Source organism: Esox lucius, chromosome 4, assembly GCF_011004845.1.
Source record: "Esox lucius isolate fEsoLuc1 chromosome 4, fEsoLuc1.pri, whole genome shotgun sequence".
Taxonomy (NCBI): Eukaryota; Metazoa; Chordata; class Actinopteri; order Esociformes; family Esocidae; genus Esox; species Esox lucius.
The window spans coordinates 14,368,121-14,389,737 of record NC_047572.1 but is presented as its reverse complement, the minus strand read 5'-3'; the positions used below and the strand labels follow the sequence as shown (position 1 = coordinate 14,389,737).

General features: G+C 43.1%; 1 protein-coding gene across 12 annotated transcripts in view; it reads right to left on the bottom strand.

Annotated features, from left to right (window-relative positions):
• The window catches only part of LOC105024396 (rho guanine nucleotide exchange factor 9), a 66,974-nt gene that overhangs the window by 16,496 nt on the left and 28,861 nt on the right, over positions 1 to 21,617 (bottom strand). For 7 of the 12 annotated variants that reach the window (XM_029119323.2, XM_029119324.2, XM_029119322.2 and 4 more), the window contains 8 exons: positions 14,202 to 14,381; positions 13,290 to 13,379; positions 12,086 to 12,310; positions 10,268 to 10,447; positions 8,151 to 8,383; positions 7,120 to 7,249; positions 6,883 to 7,014; positions 699 to 942 (listed from right to left, as the gene is read on the bottom strand). In XM_029119323.2, coding sequence (XP_028975156.2) covers positions 699 to 942; positions 6,883 to 7,014; positions 7,120 to 7,249; positions 8,151 to 8,383; positions 10,268 to 10,447; positions 12,086 to 12,310; positions 13,290 to 13,379; positions 14,202 to 14,381 — 1,414 coding nt within the window. The remainder of the gene's footprint in view (positions 1 to 698; positions 943 to 6,882; positions 7,015 to 7,119; positions 7,250 to 8,150; positions 8,384 to 10,267; positions 10,448 to 12,085; positions 12,311 to 13,289; positions 13,380 to 14,201; positions 14,382 to 21,617) is intronic. The other 5 variants (XM_029119327.2, XM_013133488.4, XM_020045913.2 and 2 more) reach the window with 3 other exon arrangements.

Below are 21,617 nucleotides of genomic sequence, written 5' to 3'. Positions count from 1 at the left end.
GGGGCTTAGCCCACCCCCCCACCCCGCCCGGGACAGAAAGTACAGGGTTTTGAATGTAGACGCGGAAAATGTTGATGTACACGCTAGCGGCCTACACGTCTACATTGTCATAACGTGTAATCGGAATTAGAGATGAATAGATCAGGGGCTATTTTTGATTATTATTATTTTGGTTCCACTTGAGATCCGGAGCTATTCATAAAAGTTCCGGGGCAATAGCCCAGGACGCCCAGGGCTAACCACGCCACTGGTGTATGCTATGTAACACAACCTCAATGTTCATACTGTAACACAAACTCAGTGGTAGCACTGGAACACATCCTTAAGTTTACAGTGTAACACAACCTCAATGTTAGCACGAGAAGACTTCAATGTTTCCATTGTAACACAATCTCAATGTTAGCACTGCAACAAAACCTCAATGTTCATACTGCAACGCAACCTCGGCGTTGGAACCCATCCTCAATGTCAGCACTGGGACACATTCTTGAGTTTACACTGCAACTCAACCGCAACGTTCACATTGGAACACATGCACACTGTCAATAATTCCAGTGCAGAGGTCATCTAAGGCTATCCGGCTACATGTCTGGTCTGTAGGGGTTATCAGTCCAACCCAAAACAAATCAGTTCAGGAAACTGCCAAGCGCAGTCAGAGAAGACAGAGAGATAGGGACAACGTGTGGTGTATGTCTAACCGATTTTCTCATCCTCCTGCACCATCTTCCTCTCCTCGTGGAAAGCCCGGAGCCATCGTATCTTCTCCTCCAATTTCTTGGACAGGAAGATGTGGAGCTCCTCGCTGTCTTTGTTGTGCAGTTTGAAGGCGTTCTTCACACTCACGTTGAAGTCATCGTCACGACCGTCGATGGCGTCCCGCACATCGTAGCGATCCATGTCGATTCGACCCTTGTAGTATAAGATGTCCCTACGGATGAGGTCCTGGAAGGAAGAGAGGGATGATGTCAAGTGATGGATGTGTGTGTGTGCGTGTGTGTGTTGGGTATCAGAGAGGTATTCCCTGCAGAAGTTGGTGTTTATATTTATGTGACCTCCCCACACAACCATCTGTCACAGAAACAAACAAAGCTCTTAATGAAAATCCCATTTACATTAGGAGGGAAGAAAACGCTAGATAGACTAGCATAATCATTTCCAGAACATCTGATTTTACACCGGCATGTTGGAGGCGTACCATGCAGGAGTGTGGGTGTCAATCAATGGAACATGTAGCGTTATGAGTGCACAGGGAACAGGAACTTGATACAGTTCTGACACAATTGTCCTCACGCTTGCAAACCCCTGGGGGGGGGGTTCGATCCAAAAAGTGGCGCATGCTACCTTGGAAGGTGATGTCTTGAGCTATCGACATCTGCGAGTTTCCAAAAACGCATCCAGCTTCTGGAGTCTTCTTCGATTTGTCTCAGAAAACGTATCATAATGTAGATAAGCCCTAAGAAATCTAACAACTAAATGTCTGCTCTGATTTCACCCTGTGTTTCCTCTCGTAAAAAAATTGCAGAAATTGTTCTTTTCTTGTTTTCTTGCCAAGGTTTTGTGTAGCTAAGTTCTGTTGGCTTCTTAAAATGAATAAAATTTTAATTTGGACACCATCTACAACAGACTTTCCACTCCTATAAATGAGCTCAATAACATAGTGCTAAAAGTACTTGTTAATGATCCATATAATTACATTATGTATGCTATAAGCAATAAGCATTATCACATGTAGCTCCACTGATGTGACACAAAATAAATTGGTTGAAGAATGGGGTTGTCTCTGCTTTCCTGGCTGATCATTACCTAGATCCCAAAGGGGCTCTTTCATTTAGTTAGCATGTTATAGATACATTTTATGTCCAGTAAATCTTGCTGAAACAGAGTGAACATTATCTAGGGCTACACCTGATTTCAGATATTGCAGTTCGCTTTGAGAGCTGATAAAAAAGAAAAAAAGTAGGAATAGAAATCCAGGAGCCCCTCATTTTCTTCTTTAAACGAAGGCCATTTCAGTTTCATTTCAGAGGATATTAATCTTGAGCATATTGCATAACCACAAGCAGACTAGGTAAATAGATCTAGTATTCTACGACAGGTTTTTCTGTTTTTCTATTCATTACCCGTTGTGTTTGCTGAGGAAAATATAATTTACACTCTCTAGCATCTTCAAAGTGCAGCTCTGAGAAAATATTTACTGCCTGTTCCATATATTATGGCGTAGCAGCAATGATTTCGCCGTGACGCAGCGCTCCAACTAAATGAATGCAACGGAATCACTCTCACCTGTCTGTCTCTCTTCCCACATCGCTCACACCCTCTTCTCACTCCACCCCTCCTCCCTCTCCTTCAGTCTCTCTCACCTGTCTGTCTCTCTTCCCACATCGCTCACACCCTCTTCTCACTCCACCCCTCCTCCCTCTCCTTCAGTCTCTCTCACCTGTCTGTCTCTCTTCCCACATCGCTCACACCCTCTTCTCACTCCACCCCTCCTCCCTCTCCTTCAGTCTCTCTCACCTGTCTGTCTCTCTTCCCACATCGCTCACACCCTCTTCTCACTCCACCCCTCCTCCCTCTCCTTCAGTCTCTCTCACCTGTCTGTCTCTCTTCCCACATCGCTCAAACCCTCTTCTCACTCCACCCCTCCTCCCTCCCCTTCAGTCTCTCTCACCTGTCTGTCTCTCTTCCCACATCGCTCAAACCCTCTTCTCACTCCACCCCTCCTCCCTCTCCTTCAGTCTCTCTCACCTGTCTGTCTCTCTTCCCACATCGCTCAAACCCTCTTCTCACTCCACCCCTCCTCCCTCCCCTTCAGTCTCTCTCACCTGTCTGTCTCTCTTCCCACATCGCTCAAACCCTCTTCTCACTCCACCCCTCCTCCCTCCCCTTCAGTCTCTCTCACCTGTCTGTCTCTCTTCCCACATCGCTCACACCCTCTTCTCACTCCACCCCTCCTCCCTCTCCTTCAGTCTCTCTCTTCTCCTCTGCTGTCGATTTCATCGCTCCTCAACAACGGCTTTGTGTCGCAAAGAGACGGCCAAAGAATCCAAAGCATGTCTCACAAACATCAACCCATGAAGCAACGGAGATTTGCAGAGCCGTGAATGATAGCGCTCAAACATCAGGGGGCCATGCAACTCAATGAGACTGGGACCAGGAAATTTGAAGCACTCCTTATAACCGCTCCACAAATCAACATAAAATCACATCTCTAATGCTGAGTGCACCCTGCTCAGAACAGACAAAAGAGTTACGAGACTACGTGAACAACTCCTAGCCCTTAACGATCATGCCGATTAGGGAGACGAGAATAATACGTAAAATGTAGAGAATCTATTTCCCAGGATTACTGAATAAATGAGTGTGTTGAGGTGACACGTGGCCGCTCTCCATGCCGATAAGGAGGAGAGGATCAGAAGGAATGAGAAACACGTGGCAAGCCAGCAACACGCCAACATCCCGCCACCAACCCGCCAGCAACCCGCCAGCAACATGCCATCTACCCGCCAGCAACACGCCAGCAACACGCCATCAACCCGCCAGCAACACGCCAGCAACCCGCCAGCAACATGCCATCTACCCGCCAGCAACACGCCAGCAACACGCCAGCAACCCGCCAGCAACATGCCATCTACCCGCCAGCAACACGCCAGCAACACGCCATCAACCCGCCAGCAACACGCCAGCAACACGCCATCAACCCGCCAGCAACACGCCAGCAACACGCCATCAACCCGCCAGCAACACGCCATCTACCCGCCAGCAACATGCAAGCAACACGCCAGCAACATGCCTGAGGGCTGCCACTACACATGTTGTGTTGCACCCCCTGAATGTGAAAGTCAAGAACAAAGACAATGGATTAATAATTAACATGTGTTGCAGACATCCCTGAGTGTGTGTGTGTGTGTGTGTGTGTAGGGCTGCAAATCCATGAACTATCATTTGTACTGCTGTACATCCTAATCAGTAATAGCAGCCAGGGAGATCAGTGTGTGTGGTAATAAAAGTGATTCTAATGACAGTTTCTCGAACGGCTTCGCAGAAAGATGGAGAGGGAGATATCATACCTTCTATAACTGCTTTATATGGTGTTGAGAGTGAGGGAGATATCATACCTTATATAACTGGTTTATAATGGTGTTGAGAGTGAGGGAGATATCATACCTTCTATAACTGGTTTATATGGTGTTGAGAGTAAGGGAGGTATCATACCTTCTATAACTGGTTTATATGGTGTTGAGAGTGAGGGAGGTATCATACTTTCTATAACTGGTTTATAGTGGTGTTGAGAGTGAGGGAGATATCATACCTTCTATAACTGGTTTATAGTGGTGTTGAGAGTGAGGGAGATATCATACCTTCTATAACTGGTTTATAGTGGTGTTGAGAGTGAGGGAGGTATCATACCTTCTATAACTGGTTTATAGTGGTGTTGAGAGTGAGGGAGATATCATACCTTCTATAACTGCTTCATATGGTGTTGAGAGTGAGGGAGATATCATACCTTCTATAACTGGTTTATAGTGGTGTTGAGAGTGAGGGAGGTATCATACCTTCTATAACTGGTTTATAGTGGTGTTGAGAGTGAGGGAGATATCATACCTTCTATAACTGCTTCATATGGTGTTGAGGGTGAGGGAGATATCATACCTTCTATAACTGGTTTATAGTGGTGTTGAGAGTGAGGGAGGTATCATACCTTCTATAACTGCTTTATATGGTGTTGAGAGTGAGGGAGATATTATACCTTCTATAACTGGTTTATAGTGGTGTTGAGAGTGAGGGAGGTATCATACCTTCTATAACTGCTTTATATGGTGTTGAGAGTGAGGGAGATATCATACCTTCTATAACTGGTTTATAATGGTGTTGAGAGTGAGGGAGATATCATACCTTCTATAACTGGTTTATAATGGTGTTGAGAGTGAGGGAGGTATCATACCTTCTATAACTGGTTTATATGGTGTTGAGAGTAAGGGAGGTATCATACCTTCTATAACTGGTTTATATGGTGTTGAGAGTGAGGGAGGTATCATACCTTCTATAACTGGTTTATATGGTGTTGAGAGTAAGGGAGGTATCATACCTTCTATAACTGCTTTATATGGTGTTGAGAGTGAGGGAGGTATCATACCTTCTATAACTGCTTTATATGGTGTTGAGAGTGAGGGAGGTATCATACCTTCTATAACTGCTTTATATGGTGTTGAGAGTGAGGGAGGTATCATACCTTCTATAACTGGTTTATATGGTGTTGAGAGTGAGGGAGGTATCATACCTTCTATAACTGGTTTATATGGTGTTGAGAGTGAGGGAGGTATCATACCTTCTATAACTGCTTTATATGGTGTTGAGAGTGAGGGAGGTTTCATACCTTCTATAACTGGTTTATAATGGTGTTGAGAGTGAGGGAGGTATCATACCTTCTATAACTGCTTTATATGGTGTTGAGAGTGAGGGAGGTATCATACCTTCTATAACTGCTTTATATGGTGTTGAGAGTGAGGGAGGTATCATACTTTCTATAACTGGTTTATATGGTGTTGAGAGTGAGGGAGGTATCATACCTTCTATAACTGGTTTATATGGTGTTGAGAGTGAGGGAGGTATCATACTTTCTATAACTGGTTTATAGTGGTGTTGAGAGTGAGGGAGATATCATACCTTCTATAACTGGTTTATAGTGGTGTTGAGAGTGAGGGAGGTATCATACCTTCTATAACTGGTTTATAGTGGTGTTGAGAGTGAGGGAGATATCATACCTTCTATAACTGCTTCATATGGTGTTGAGAGTGAGGGAGATATCATACCTTCTATAACTGGTTTATAGTGGTGTTGAGAGTGAGGGAGGTATCATACCTTCTATAACTGCTTTATATGGTGTTGAGAGTGAGGGAGATATTATACCTTCTATAACTGGTTTATAGTGGTTTTGAGAGTGAGGGAGGTATCATACCTTCTATAACTGGTTTATAGTGGTGTTGAGAGTGAGGGAGGTATCATACCTTCTATAACTGGTTTATAGTGGTGTTGAGAGTGAGGGGGGTATCATACCTTCTATAACTGGTTTATAGTGGTGTTGAGAGTGAGGGAGGTATCATACCTTCTATAACTGGTTTATAGTGGTTTTGAGAGTGAGGGAGATATCATACCTTCTATAACTGGTTTATAGTGGTGTTGAGAGTGAGGGAGGTATCATACCTTCTATAACTGGTTTATAGTGGTGTTGAGAGTGAGGGAGATATCATACCTTCTATAACTGCTTCATATGGTGTTGAGAGTGAGGGAGATATCATACCTTCTATAACTGGTTTATAGTGGTGTTGAGAGTGAGGGAGGTATCATACCTTCTATAACTGCTTTATATGGTGTTGAGAGTGAGGGAGATATTATACCTTCTATAACTGGTTTATAGTGGTTTTGAGAGTGAGGGAGGTATCATACCTTCTATAACTGGTTTATAGTGGTGTTGAGAGTGAGGGAGGTATCATACCTTCTATAACTGGTTTATAGTGGTGTTGAGAGTGAGGGGGGTATCATACCTTCTATAACTGGTTTATAGTGGTGTTGAGAGTGAGGGAGGTATCATACCTTCTATAACTGGTTTATAGTGGTTTTGAGAGTGAGGGAGATATCATACCTTCTATAACTGGTTTATAATGGTGTTGAGAGTAAGGGAGGTATCATACCTTCTATAACTGGTTTATATGGTGTTGAGAGTGAGGGAGGTATCATACCTTCTATAACTGCTTTATAATGGTGTTGAGAGTGAGGGAGGTATCATACCTTCTATTACTGGTTTATATGGTGTTGAGAGTGAGGGAGGTATCATACCTTCTATAACTGGTTTATATGGTGTTGAGAGTGAGGGAGGTATCATACCTTCTTACAGAGAACAAGCTGGTGATCGAAGAGGAAGAAGACACGTTGCTGACTGCGTCCATAGGGCTGGTAGATCCAGGACATCTCTCCTGTATAGATCAACTCTGAGCTCCTGTCCAGGATGTCATCACCCTGGAGACAGTAAGAAACACACTTTTTAATTAGCGTGTCTTAAGCACCCAAAGATACTTGTCTGTAACACATTCACTTTGGGGGGCAGTACAGTACACTACCTACCTCCCAGTCCAGGACAGAGGCTTGCCATTGAGCAATTTTGTCGATGTTCTCCAGCCTCCTTTTCCGCTCATTGATCTGTTGAGTGACGTTACGCATCACCGCTAGCGCTGCTGCCACATAGCGATAGTCACTATGGAGACAGAGCACATAATACAGTCACCACATAGTGTTAGTCACTATGGACACAGGGCATATGATACAGTCACCACATAGTGATAGTCACTATGGAGACAGGGCACATGATACAGTCACCACATAGCGATAGTCACTATGGAGACAGGGCACATGATACAGTCACCACATAGCGATAGTCACTATGGAGACAGGGCACATGATACAGTCACCACATAGCGATAGTCACTATGGAGACAGGGCACATGATACAGTCAGCACATAGCTATAGTCAAGAAAAGTTCATTTCTTGTCCATTAAAATAACATCAAATTGATCAGAAATACAGTGTAGACCTTGTTAATGTTGTAAATGACTATTGTATCTGGAAACTGCTGATTTTTAATAGAATATTTACAGAGGTATACAGAGGTCTATTATCAGCAACCATCAGTCCTGTGTTTCAATGGCACATTGTGTTTGCTAATCCAAGTGAATCATTTTAAAAAGCAAATTGATCATTAGAAAACCCTTTTGCGATTATTTTAGCACCACTGAAAACTGTTGTGCTCATTAAACAAACAATGAAACAGGACGTCTTTAGACTAGTTCAGTATCTTTAGCATAATTTACTGTTTTGTGTTTGACAGACAAATAGACACAAAGTCTACACACCCCTGTTAAAATGCCAGGTTTTTGTGGTGTAAAAGAACGAGACAAAGATAAATCATGTCAGAACTCACTTTTAATTTGACCTATAATGTGAACAATTCCATTGAAAAACAAACATAAATCTTCGAGGGGGCAAAATGAAAAATAAAAACCTTACAAAAACCTGGTTATTTGAGGTGTAGGGTTAGAATTAGGTTTAGGGTCTAGTGAAACAAGCATATGTGTGTCTCTGCGTGTGTGTTAGCTACCTGTGCTCCTGTGCTGTGTATTTCAGCAGCTCGGCCAGCTGAAGAGGGTATTTGCAGATCTTTTGGACGGGCGTAAGCAGGAAACCATCGATAGCGATGTCAATCATCTGCTGCAGTAGACGGCAGGCCTCAAAGAAGTGCTGGTACCTCCCATCTCTCATCAGCTTGGAGAGCTCCATACATGCATCCAGGTGATTGTTGCAGTACTCCGAGTAGATCCAGAAGCCATCTTGCTGTGGGCAACACAACAGCGGAAGAGACTGGTTAATGGATCAAAAAGTCTGGCTGCAAATACGTAACCGGTAATAATTTTGAGTAATTCCAGTAATAGCATGTCGTTACTGTGAGAACTATTATTCTTAGTACCAGGTTTCTAGAAGTTATTATGTTACATGCTCTATAATGCAGGATCATATCCACGGTGCTATTGGGGTAGTATTGATCTTTTGGAATACTTTTTTAAAATGAATTTAATACACTTTTGTCCCCTGCGTATTTTGTCCAATTTGCATTTACGGCCATGCCTCGTCACAACAACACAGCAGGTGTGTCAGCAAGCCATTCTGCTTCTTATCACACTAGATGAGAGAATATTCCCTGGGTTAGACCACTCAGAGCCGAAAGGGCTCACGTGCCGGTCTGGCATAGGATTCAAATGAGAACCAGGAGGTGTTGAGCTCAGGCAACTTAGGTCAAATTCCGCCTACAACAGTAACTGATGAAAATCAAATAAGATAAGCAAAAGTCATTAGAAAGAAATCTTGAAAAACAGCAGGCCTGTGTTCCCTCTACGGATTATAATGTTGAAGGAGACTTAGTTGTGGAGAATGTTTTGGCTAAATCACAGGCACAGCATTTTCCTGTAACAATCACAGGAAAAACTGAGTTTGGAAAAGAAAATCATTACTGTTTAAAAGAGGAGGCTCATAGTTTAGGATCAGGGGTCAAAAGAATCACATCGAGTGTCCGGTCACCTACTCTTTTAATCTGCTCTGTTTGGGAGGTTCAAAACTGTCTATAGTTTAGGATCAGGGGTCAAAAGAATCACATCGAGTGTCCGGTCACCTAATCTTTTAATCTGCTCTGTTTGGGCGTTTGTGGTAGAGATGTTTTTTAACTTACGAATCTGATCATAAAGGCTCTTCATGTTTAGCACGGCATAAAGTTTGTTGAATGTGGCATTTGAGTAAAATGTTTTGGAAAAGACAAGTTACGAAAATGTCTGTAGTACCCCAAATATATGAGCTGCAAAGGAGAAGTTTTGTCTTGTCAAAGGAAAGAGTCCAGGGAACACAGTTTTTTTTTTTTTTGCGGTGCACCTTGTAGTCAAAGCTAAATAGAAATTTGTTTAGAATCACCAGTGGCTGTTTTCTGAAGCTGTCTGTTTGCATGCTGGTATGTTAAGGTTGGGGCTACAAACACATAATAAATACTTTCTTTGGACTATGGAGTTTTGCTGTGTGATGTTTCACTATCGATCAAAAGGTAAGCTAAATATAATTTCTGTAAAACACTGTTAAAATGCCTACGGAAGCTAACTCATTTGTCCTAGAAGTCTCTGCTAGACTTACATGGCCTAGACAGCAGGGTCCTATTTCTGGTTGACTTACCTGTTCTAGAAAGCATGGTTCTATCTCTGGTAAACTTATCTGTTCTAGAAAGCATGGTTCTATCTCTGGTAGACTTACCTGTTCTAGAAAGCATGGTTCTATCTCTGGTAGACTTACCTGTTCTAGAAAGCAGGGCCCTATCTCTGGTACACTTACATGTTCTAGAAAGCATGGTTCTATCTCTGGTAGACTTACATGTTCTAGAAAGCATGGTTCTATCTCTGGTAGACTTACCTGTTATAGAAAGCATGGTTCTATCTCTGGTAGACTTACATGTACTAGAAAGCAGGGTTCTATCTCTGGTAGACTTACCTGTTCTAGAAAGCATGGTTCTATCAAAGGTAGACTTACCTGTTCTATAAAGCATGGTTCTATCTCTGGTAGACTTACATGTTCTAGAAAGCATGGTTCTATCTCTGGCAGACTTACATGTTCTAGAAAGCAGGGCCCTCTCTCTGGTAGATTTACATGTTCTAGAAAGCATGGTTCTATCTCTGGCAGACTTACATGTTCTAGAAAGCAGGGCCCTATCTCAGACAGGTGTGGCTCCTCGTTGTTGTACTGCTTCTCCAAGTCTCTGACAAAGCCCATTTGGAATCGGTAGATGTCTTCTATGTTCCCGAAGATCACCCTCAGCTGGTCATCATTGAACATGTCTACTCTCTTCCTACACTGACGCAGGTAGCCCTGGAATAAAAGGTTAAAGGAAGTATGAGTGAAGAAGTGTGTGTGTGGATTTTCACTGCGTGGGGTCTTTTCCATGGACACCATCGTTCAAACATTTGGGGTCACTTAGAAATGTCCTTGTTTTTGAAAGAGAAGCAAACTGAAAAAAAAGAACATCACACTGATCAGAAACACAGTGTACACATTGTTAATGTTGTAAATGACTAGTGCGGCTGGGAACGGCAGATTATTTATGGAATATCTACATAAACATACAGAGACCCACTATCAGCAACCATCAGTCCTATGTTATAATGGCACATTGTGTTTGCTAATCCAAGTTAATCATTTAAAAGGCAAATTGATCTTTAGAAGAAAAAAAAGTTTGCAATTATGTTCGCACAATTGAAAACTGTTGTGCTGATTAAAACCAGCCTTCTTTAGACAAGTTGAGTATCTGGAGAATCAGCAGTTGTGAGTTTGATCACAGGCTCAAAATGGCCAGAAACAAAGAACTTTCTTCTGAAACTCATCAGTCTGAGAAATAAAGGCTATTCCATGCAATAAATTGCCAAGAAACTGAAGATCTCATACAAAGCTGTGCACTATACCTTCACAGGACAGGGCAAACGGGCTCTAACCAGAACAGAAAGAGGAGTGGGAGGCCCCGGTGCACAACTGAGCAAGAGAACAAATACATTAGAGTTGCTAGTTTGAAAAAGAGACTGGCAGCTTCATTAAATAGTACCCACAAAACACCAGTCTCAACATCATCAGTTAAAAGGTGACTCTGGGAGGCTGGCCTTCTAGGCAGAGTTGCAGAGAAAAATCTAAGTTTGAGGTGTTCAGATCACAAAGAAGAAAATGTGTTAGACGCAAAACAAATGGAAAGATGCTGGTGGAGCGATTGACACTGTCTGTCTGCTGGCCTGGGGATGCTTCGGTGGTGGAAAAGGGGGAGATTTGTACAGTTTAAAAATAATCTTGAAGAAGGAAAGCAATCACACCATAGCCAATTTCCTCCTACAACAGGACAATGACCTAAAGCACCGCTCCAAACTATGCAAGAATTATTTAGGGAAGAAGCAGTCAGCTGAAATTCTGTCTATAATGGAGTGGCCAGCACAGTCACCCAAATCTCAACCCTATTGAGCTGTTGAGGGAGCAGCTTGACCATATGGTACTTAAGAAATACATCAAGTCAGTCCAACTCGTGGGAGGAGCTTCAGGAAGCATGGGGTGAAATCTCTTCACATCACCTCAACAAACTGACAACTAGACTGCCAAAGGTCTGCAAGGCCGTAACTCCTGCATATGGAGGATTCTTCAACGAAAGCAAAGTTTGAAGGACACTGAAAAATCCTTATTTCTAACCTATTTCTAACCAATTACTATATTTCCTATTCAAACAAATGTAATTTATGTTCCCACGGAAAAGGACGAAGCTTGTAACTGAACCCCAAACCTTTGAACGGTACAATTTCCAGGTCCTGCCTTGTCCCATTTCCCTGGAGAGAACATGTCCTGGAGAGGCTAACGTTAATGAACCCACCGCTCTACCACTTTGGATCACCTGCCCCTCTGAGCGCAAGCACGCTCGTGCGCATTTGTTTCCATGTCTCTGCCAGTGAAGGAATGTGCATGCATCAGCGCGCGCACCTCGCAGATGTCCTTGAGGTGTTTGATGTAGTGTCTCTCCGTGCTCATGATCTCGTTGATGACGTTAGCTCTCATCTGGTCGCGGTTCTGAAGCGGCGAGCCCAGACACAGGCAGTCGTTGGTGGGATCCAGGTGTCCATTGGCCACCTCACTGGTCCCCTCGGCCGTCTCCACCCCTCCATCCTCCTGGTTCACCCAGAGCTGAGGAGACCAACACACACACTCCTGAATGTGAGATAAAACCATGCGACACAATATTACTATCAAAGCTCTTTTCTCCACACAGCAAGCATCACATCCCTACATCCATCTCATCCTCCTACAAACACAAAGTATTCCGAGGCCTTGTTCCAGTTACCAGGCTGTGGCTGGAAGTTCTAAGACTCACACAGATTTGAGACGCACACAGATTTGGAAAGACAGCGAGAGAGTAAGATAAGTAGGGGGCCTATGATCCAGTAGATAGTTCGGTCACAACTAGAGGCGTGATGGGACCAGACGCCCAATACGGTAGCTTAGCCAACACCTGATGATATACACTGTTTTGCCAACTGAACATCCTGGAGTGGATAGCTAGAATGTCAAACACACCATGCCATGCAGCTTCACAACAACAAGCAGAGAGACGGGTGGAGACTACTGGTGCTACTGTGAAAGGGTGCGTTTTCCGAAATGGGCCCCCTATTCCCTTTGTAGTGCACTACTTTGTACCAAACACCATAAGGAATAGGGTGCCATTTTGGACAGAAGACTCAACAGCTGAGAAGATGTTCAGTTATAGAATGCTTTGTTTCATTGATTTAACCAACTCTATATACACTGTAAATACATTTTACATTTTCTTTGTTGTGGTGTGGCTTTTATATAAGCCCTTTGGGTTTCCAACCTCACCAGCACAGATTTTGTCATCCCCCCCCAAAAGAAAACTCCAAATGAATAAGCGAACAGAAAACACTTTCTTCCAATACGCGTTCTCCAAGACTATACAGAGATCCCATTCAAATAATTCACTATATCTACCAATGTACACAGTGTCTTGGACTGACCACTAAAATGATGTACTACTGCACAGAGGTTGTGTGGAGGTTATGGTAACGTCAGATGTGCGTTGATCGGTTGGGTAATGTTTGGGATATGTTGCGTAGACAGACTGAGCGTTGCGGGGGGGGTTGAATGATTGGTTGATGATGTTGGGGAAACGCACCTTAGACGTGGCGTTTTGGAACCGAGGAGTTGCTATGGGGTTGATATAGAAAACCTGTTTTGTTTGGGGTTGAGGAGGGTGGGGTTCGACCTTAGAGAGAAAGAATGACAGAAACACACTGGTTCACAGCTTGGTTGGAGTTCATGGATGGAGAGGAGGTGGGGAAGAAATTGGTTCAGCACCCGGAGTTGTCAGGGTGAGTTGTGGGATGGCCACTTTAACTCAGTCATTTAAGAAGCCTTCGTTCTGTTAAAGTATGATGCCTTTATTAGGGAGTGCATGATGTATTTGGCTGTACTGTAATCATATTTTAGTACGTAATGTCACTGTATCTTTACTAGGTCATGTAGGACTTGTTTATTGAATGTGGTCTTTATTAAGTAATGCATGAGGTCTTGGTAATGTATGATGTATTTACTAGGTAAGGAATGTGGTCTACACTAGGTAATATAATAGGTCTTTCCCAGGTAATATATGGCGCCTTTACTAGGTTTTCTATGAGGTTTATATTAGGTTTTACCTAGTAAAGACCTCATATATTACCAATAAAGACAGCTTACATTAAACGAGTAGGTAATATATAAGGTCTTTCCTTGTTTAAAGACCTAGTAGATTATGTATGAGGTAATACTTGGTAATATATGAGGTACTGGTAATGATGAGGTCTTGGTAATGTATGAGGTCTTTACTTGGTAATGTATGAGGGCTATATTAGGTAAATCTTGATATAATTAATAGTTTTTTACTATGTAATGCATTAATCCAATATATGAGCTGAGCTGTCCTTGGAAATGTTGTATCTTTTCCCACTGTTCTTTCCAGCAGGTTTCCAGCTCAGTACAATTTGGCTTGGCTTAGTTACAGTGTGAATCAGCCTAATCAAGGAGAATAGGGGGAGTTTCTCGAACTCACCCGTACGAAGCTAGCGGGGAACCACCCCTCCTCCTCGTCGATCTGGCCCCACCACCAGTCTTTATTAGACGCGTCCAGCACCTTGATGACATCACCCGCCTTAAACGCCAACTCCCGGTCGGCCATGGTCACATGGTCCCATACTGCCTCAGCGCTGACGATGGATCCACCGCTTATCAACTGGAGAGAAGGAATGAGAGAATGAGAGAATGAGAGAATGAGTAGACAATAGAGGTGAAGCAATCGACACGATTACGCCAGCACAAACACGTGGTATCACTAAGCACTTTTTTATTGAATTGAAACAGGATTAAATCTAATTAACCTCTGTGATCCAGTTTATTAGGTTATCGTCAGAAGCTTACAGACCAGTCATATACCAACAGCAACAACTAAGGAATATAAAGTAGCCTGAACGTTAATCATCGTAAAGAGGCACAGCCACCAAAGACTATTATACTGGCGCACTAATTGCAAAATAAAAAAATAAAAAAAGGCCAAAACAAATGAATGTGTATGTAAGTGCGGCCATTTAAGTGAGTTTAGTCATAATTCTGTTGCTCACACCCCCATCTAATCGTGTTTGAGTCCCTTATTCTTCAGACCCACACAGAATAATGCATGTTAATAGCAGGCCTCAGAACCGGGGAACAGAGTCATTAGCATCTCATCATCAGCGATGCAATAACAACGACAAACGAGCAGCTACCGTTGCTAACCCCACCAGTGATAGCACAGCCCCTACAACTGACTGACTACCCAATAACCCAAACATTACAGGGATCCTAATGCACCACAGTTAATGAGGACCGAATGTTACTACGTTTCTATCTCTCTCTACCTCTACCTCTCTCTCAGGGGTGTGTTTTTTGCTTGCGTGTTTGTATCTGCATTTGTGCGCGCGCGTGTGTGTGTGTTCGGCAGGGAAGTGATCAGTATTCGTTGCCGGGGCTCAGGGGTAAAGGTTGTTCTACTTAAAGGAGCCGAGACAAAAGAGATGACATCATTAGTCGGCTCTGAGTGGGAGCCACACACGCTCGCATGCGCTCTAACCCGGCCCTCACACACACACACACACCCAGCCAGCCGCCGTTATCCATCATTCTGAGTAATGTCTCCATGTCACCTTGACACAGACTCTCCCCTAACTCTCACACACACGTACGTAAGCACCCACACTCATGCTGAACTCTCAACAGCATTCCCACTTAAGCAATGCCTTCGGCCTCTGCCGTGGCCAGGTAGGGTTAGCTCAGGTAGAACAGCCAATGGCAGCAGAGAAGAGGGGATCATGAGCGGTGACTGACAGATCAGCAAGGATGGATGGAACTCACAGAACTCCAGTTGTTATGGAAACAGATGAAGATGTCTGCCTAGTATGGACGAAGTGATAGACAGAACAAGGACTCTGGGAACCATCAGAAACCTCCAACGTTAGAGGTCTGACACATTGTATATCAACATATGCCTTTATAATGGCGCCTCAATTCTTCTATAGTGCACTACTTTGGAACAGGACATCTGGTCAAAAGCCATGCACCACGTAAGGAATAGGGAGCAATTTGGAGCACAGCCCCTGAAACCTACGTGGTTGAATGGTTTTGCCATTCATTCAATATAACAGAAAATCCATGGTACTCAGGGGTGAATTAGCTTTTCTGTTCATTGTGTTCTGATTTACTGAATTTTAGATACAAGACACAGCCTCTCTCATTCACTCACACTCTGGGATCCAATGACCGGCCATTTGAAACATTTTGCCGTAGGAGTTTAAGTACTCTAAGTCTATGTGCAGTGTGATTGGGCTCTCCCGACCTCTAACCTACAGTGATTGATGCAGGCTAATCTGCAAGGCATCAGCAGTGATGGTAAAGATTTCTGAGTGAATCGGAAGATCTGAAGCAAATGGATAACAGTAGGTTGATAAATCTTACATGGGGTACCCGACCAGCAGATTTCATACTTCACAGCCCCCTGACCACCAACTCTAATGGACCCAGAACAATGAGGATCCCCCACAAACAGCACCCCTATTGGGCTCAGGCTCACTTGACTCTGCCTTACTGGTCACACACTCTCAATGTTCCATCTACAATAATAGTCTACCACACAGACTCATAACAAAAACTCTCCACTCCACACACACAGACTCATGACACAACCTCTCTATTCTATCAACACACAGACTCATGACACGACCTCTCTATTCTATAAACACACAGACTCATGACACAACCTCTCTATTCTATAAACACACAGACTAATGACACGACCTCTCTATTCTATAAACACACAGACTCATGACACAACCTCTCTATTCTATAAACACACAGACTCATGACACGACCTCTCTATTCTATAAACACACAGACTCATGACACGACCTCTCTATTCTATTAACACACAGACTCATGACACGACCTCTCTATTCTATAAACACAAAGACTCATGACACGACCTCTCTATTCTATAAACACACAGACTCATAACACGACCCCTCTATTCTATAATCACACAGACTCATGACACGACCTCTCTATTCTATAAACATACAGACTAATGACACGACCTCACAACTCTATAAACACACAGACTAATGACACGACCTCTCTACTCTATAAACACACAGACTAATGACACGACCTCTCTACTCTATAAACACACAGACTAATGACACGACCTCTCAACTCTATAAACACATAGACTAATGACACGACCTCTCAACTCTATAAACACATAGACTCATGACACGACCTCACAACTCTATAAACACACAGACTAATGACACGACCTCTCTACTCTATAAACACACAGACTAATGACACGACCTCTCTACTCTATAAACACATAGACTCATTACACGACCTCTCAACTCTATAAACACATAGACTCATGACACGACCTCACAACTCTATAAACACACAGACTAATGACACGACCTCTCTACTCTATAAACACATAGACTCATTACACGACCTCTCAACTCTATAAACACATAGACTCATGACACGACCTCACAACTCTATAAACACACAGACTAATGACACGACCTCTCTACTCTATAAACACATACTCATGACACAACCTTTCCTCTCTACACACAAACCATGCTTCAGTATTCCAGACCACCCACTGTAATTACAATAGCTAATTCTACACCTATCTGGATACATCCCTCTTGTACTAACACCAGCGCCTTCTCCATCCCCTCTTCCTTCCGTTCCTCTACCCCTCCTTCCATCTCTCCATCCTCCCCCCCACCCACTTTAAGATATGTTTTCTCCTCTCTGATACGTCGCAGTATCCCCCCTTACATGTCTGAATAAATTAAAAGATGTTGCATAATCAACCCCTCTCTTCCACCCCCCCCCCCCTCTCTCTCTCCCCCTCTCTCTCTCTATCCCAGTGGGGGCTGCCTCCCGTTGATCAAAGGAAACCTGCTGGCTATGCACCCAGGAGATCTGACGATCAACCAAAAACATGCCCTCTCTTACATACCTGGTCTAACACTATCTCCCTGGTGACGAAGGACAGGACTCTCACCCACACATCTGGATCCATCTGCACATACAGACAGTACCCCCTAAATGTGGGGAGACCAGGAGCGACCGGGTACATTGCAGCAACAACATCAAATGGAAAAACAGATCCCGCTGCAAACCTGTATCGGGGTCACGCTGCCAACATGTGCACGGGTTCGATTTCGACAACGGTAGAGAGGCTCATTTCAGTCTCGTTCACACGTCACACGGACAGCGTTAAACCGCCGAGCTGAAGGGCTAATCTCCCGGCTAATAGGATCACGCAACACAAACACATCAGCATTCACAGACCGCAGCGAGAATCCAGCTGCAGTTACAGCAGCCCAGAGAGCACCACACAACCACACTACACACACACACACAGACACAGATCCAGGAAAATGTCCTTACCATGTTTGTGGCATTAAAATGTTCAGACAGCGTATGCATGGATGGAGCGAGTCAGAAAATCACCATAGTAATAATCCTTCAGAGAGAGAGAGCGAGCGAGGGGAGGGGGAGAAAGCTACGCTGGAGATCAGCTAACAAGATGGTATTCCAGAAAGAGGCTGTTCCTCTCGTCCGCGAGCGACGCACTGAGTCTGTCTCGCTCCTCACACCGTCCCCTGCCTGAGACTGCCAACCTGGTTATGCAATACACTTATGCCCTGAGTCTCCCAGCCAATCAGAAAGGCTCTGCCTCAAACCAGTGAGAAACACACACCTCCGATACACACAGAAGCATGCGTGCGCGCGCGCACACACAGATACAGTATACTGGTAGTCCGTGTAAATAGCATTTTTCCTTATATTTATTCATATACCGTCCATATAGATTATGCGTGTACACATAGTAGATGTATAACTGTATATTCCTTGTGTTCCCATTTTCAAATGTTATTACTTATATGCATTTTAAGAATACAAGCCAGAAGTAGACATTTCATTGTCAGTCAAACATATTTGAAAGAATACAAATAAAATGTTCAGCTTGAATTCACAGTCAAAATATGAGAGAAATCGAACCTTTAATGTAGGTGGAAATGTTCACGCATTCTGAAACAAGACGTGTCCTTTTCAAAAACATTTCATTGTTATTGTCAACCCTGACTTTAGTGCTTTGTGCATTTAGTGTACTGTGCATTTCCCTTTGCCAAGATAAAAGCTGAGTTTTCTCATATATTTAATGAGATGGGAAAACATGGATCTGAGACTATTCATCCATGCAGAATCTCTCCAGATCCTTTACAGTCCTTGGTCTGTGCGGCTCTCATTCAGGCATGTTGATCGCAGTTTCAGTTTCCTGCTTTTTGCAGCTGTATTTTATACAGGCATTGCCTAATTAATAAAGGTCAGCACCTTGTCTGATTTAATGTGTGTGTTCTCTGACCTTCCCTGTGTCGATAGATGACTAAGAGAGTTTGATGTGCCTCCCCTCATATTTATAGCCCAGTGAGTTCCTAATCACTCAGATTAAATATGTATTCAGATTAAATATGTATCAGTTTGTTTATTATTATATGTCAATTGCATTTCTTTTTACTCAGTTAAAGGTTTTAATTTCTCATATTTTGTTGGATCAGGCAGACATGACAAATGAAAATGTTTTTTTTTTAGGATCAGGCAGACATGACAAATGAAAATATGTTTTTTTGCTCATCAAACATACAAACATTCACAACACTTGGCCACGCTCCCATCCCTACTAAAACCCCACAACTCTGCACCCTAGCTAAATGGTATGATACTGTTGAGAGGATGAACTCTGTTTGCCTTGTATTCGAAGGATCCGAAAAATCTCTAAAACGGGTCAAAATCCAGTACCTTCATATTCCACAGAGATGAACACACACACACACACACACGTTACAGCATGTGACAGAGAATCTAGGTGCATAACTTGAATGCTCACATATACAAATATACACAAGATGCCACTTACAGTTATTCAGTACTAAACATAGTGGATATCTGCTCACGGACTACAGATAGCACTTAGTGTTGGCTATCTCTCCATCAAGCAGACATAAATACATTACAGCAGGTCTGAGCCTCGGCTTTCAAACACATCTATATCTGACTCTTTTACCATGCAACATTTATAAACCTCACTTTCCATCATATATTAAGAAGGTCTAATGGTTCATTCGGACTGAAGTGAAATTCAGAGATTTTATCTGTTTTGGAAAATTATTTATTTTGTGTTTGTGTGTTGTTAAGAATAATGAGTAGTCATCACAATTAATTCATCTGTTTATTGTGTATGTGTTATAACTGGTTGACGGCAAGGTGCTGAGACACTGTATGAAAGATTGGGGAGACGTACAACGATACATTTGGAACAGTTTGAAGGGGGAATCTATAACCAATTTCAACCTTTACCTCACTCAGAAAAGGAATTCAGGTGAAAAGTTGCGTAGGGGGGGAACTGCTCACAAATATAAATTTTCGGGGGGGGGGGGGGGGTATAAAAATGTTTTTTGTGGCTTAAATCTTTCATAAAAGACTGGTTGAAGTTATCACTTTTGGCTTGCCCCATGCAATGGCCGCTACTTAGTGTAGCCAGCTAGCTGACTTTGTGGCAAGGTTTAATGTATTTTCAGAACCCTCAGTACACCTCTTTTTAAAAGAGTCTAGTGACTAATTCTTTTTAGGGCTATGAAAGTGAATGCTGGATTCATTGTTTCCCTGTGTGGTACTAATCTCTGGCCTGCTGCTTGTTCGTGCACGCTTCTCCGCTCCAGCCTCTCAGCCTCCCCTGCTGCTACAGACAGGGAGCAGACCTTGCCGGTAGCCGTGTTTAAAGCAAAGCGCACTTCACACTGGCTAAGGGACAGAGAGAGATGGGCTCTGGCATCTGAAATAAGCATCAGATAAAACGACATGCGGCTATTCTTACTTGCAGCATCTTACTATTTCATGAACCTCATTAAACTCAAGCCTTGTCTGGTGTAGCTATTGGCGAGCAACTGTGGTCTCTTTGAGGATGGTGTTGTAGACCGCAGTTGCTTTGGCTCAATTAGCTCCATGGCTCAAAAAAAGAAACCATAATAATAATTTGAAAAAGATTTTGCTGAAGTAACTCGCTTGCCACTATAGATCTTCCATATCCTAGTCAAAAGCCTTAACAATAAGACTACAGTGGCACCCACACATCTAGAAGGGATTTAGAATCCCAGCCTTGATGAGAGTGGAGCACCTTTGGTGTGTCTGCGTCACAAACGTCAGTAGCAGAGTTGAACCATTAGGGGCAAGGAGGAGGCAAGATTCCCAAGGGAAGTCCCAAAATATATCCCTATTACAACAAATTACCAAAAATAAGACCAGAATTTCTTAAAACACCGGGTGTCCCCTGGAAAACAATGACAGGGATCTTTTAAAGCTGTTGTGTGTTTCTGCTGCTAGTTTTGGAGCATTCAGGCCCTCCTTCAGGCCCACTATGTGTTGGTGTGTGAGAGAATATTTTGCGCATCATTAAAAAGTATTTGCTCACCAGACACATGCAAAAATCCCACTAGTGCACTACCTCCAAACCACATTAACAATAACACACATCCGTTAAAGTGGTGGAGAAATCATTGTTTCTTAATATCATACAACATGGCATGTATCAACATAGCCTATGCAAATAACATCTCAGGCATAGGCTGCCGAGAAAAACATCCCACAATTAACAGTAGTGTACATCGCTAATACCGTCATTCATCATTAAAAACATTTTCCAAAGCGCAGTATCCTAAAGCACAATATGTTACCCAGCCCACAATATAGACAAACAAATAGATGGATAGATTGATAGAAACGAAGGAGAAAATAAATGAGGCATATGGGTGGGGGAGAACACGTTTTTAGGAGAGGGAATATGATGAATTCTCTACAATCACCAGGGAAACAT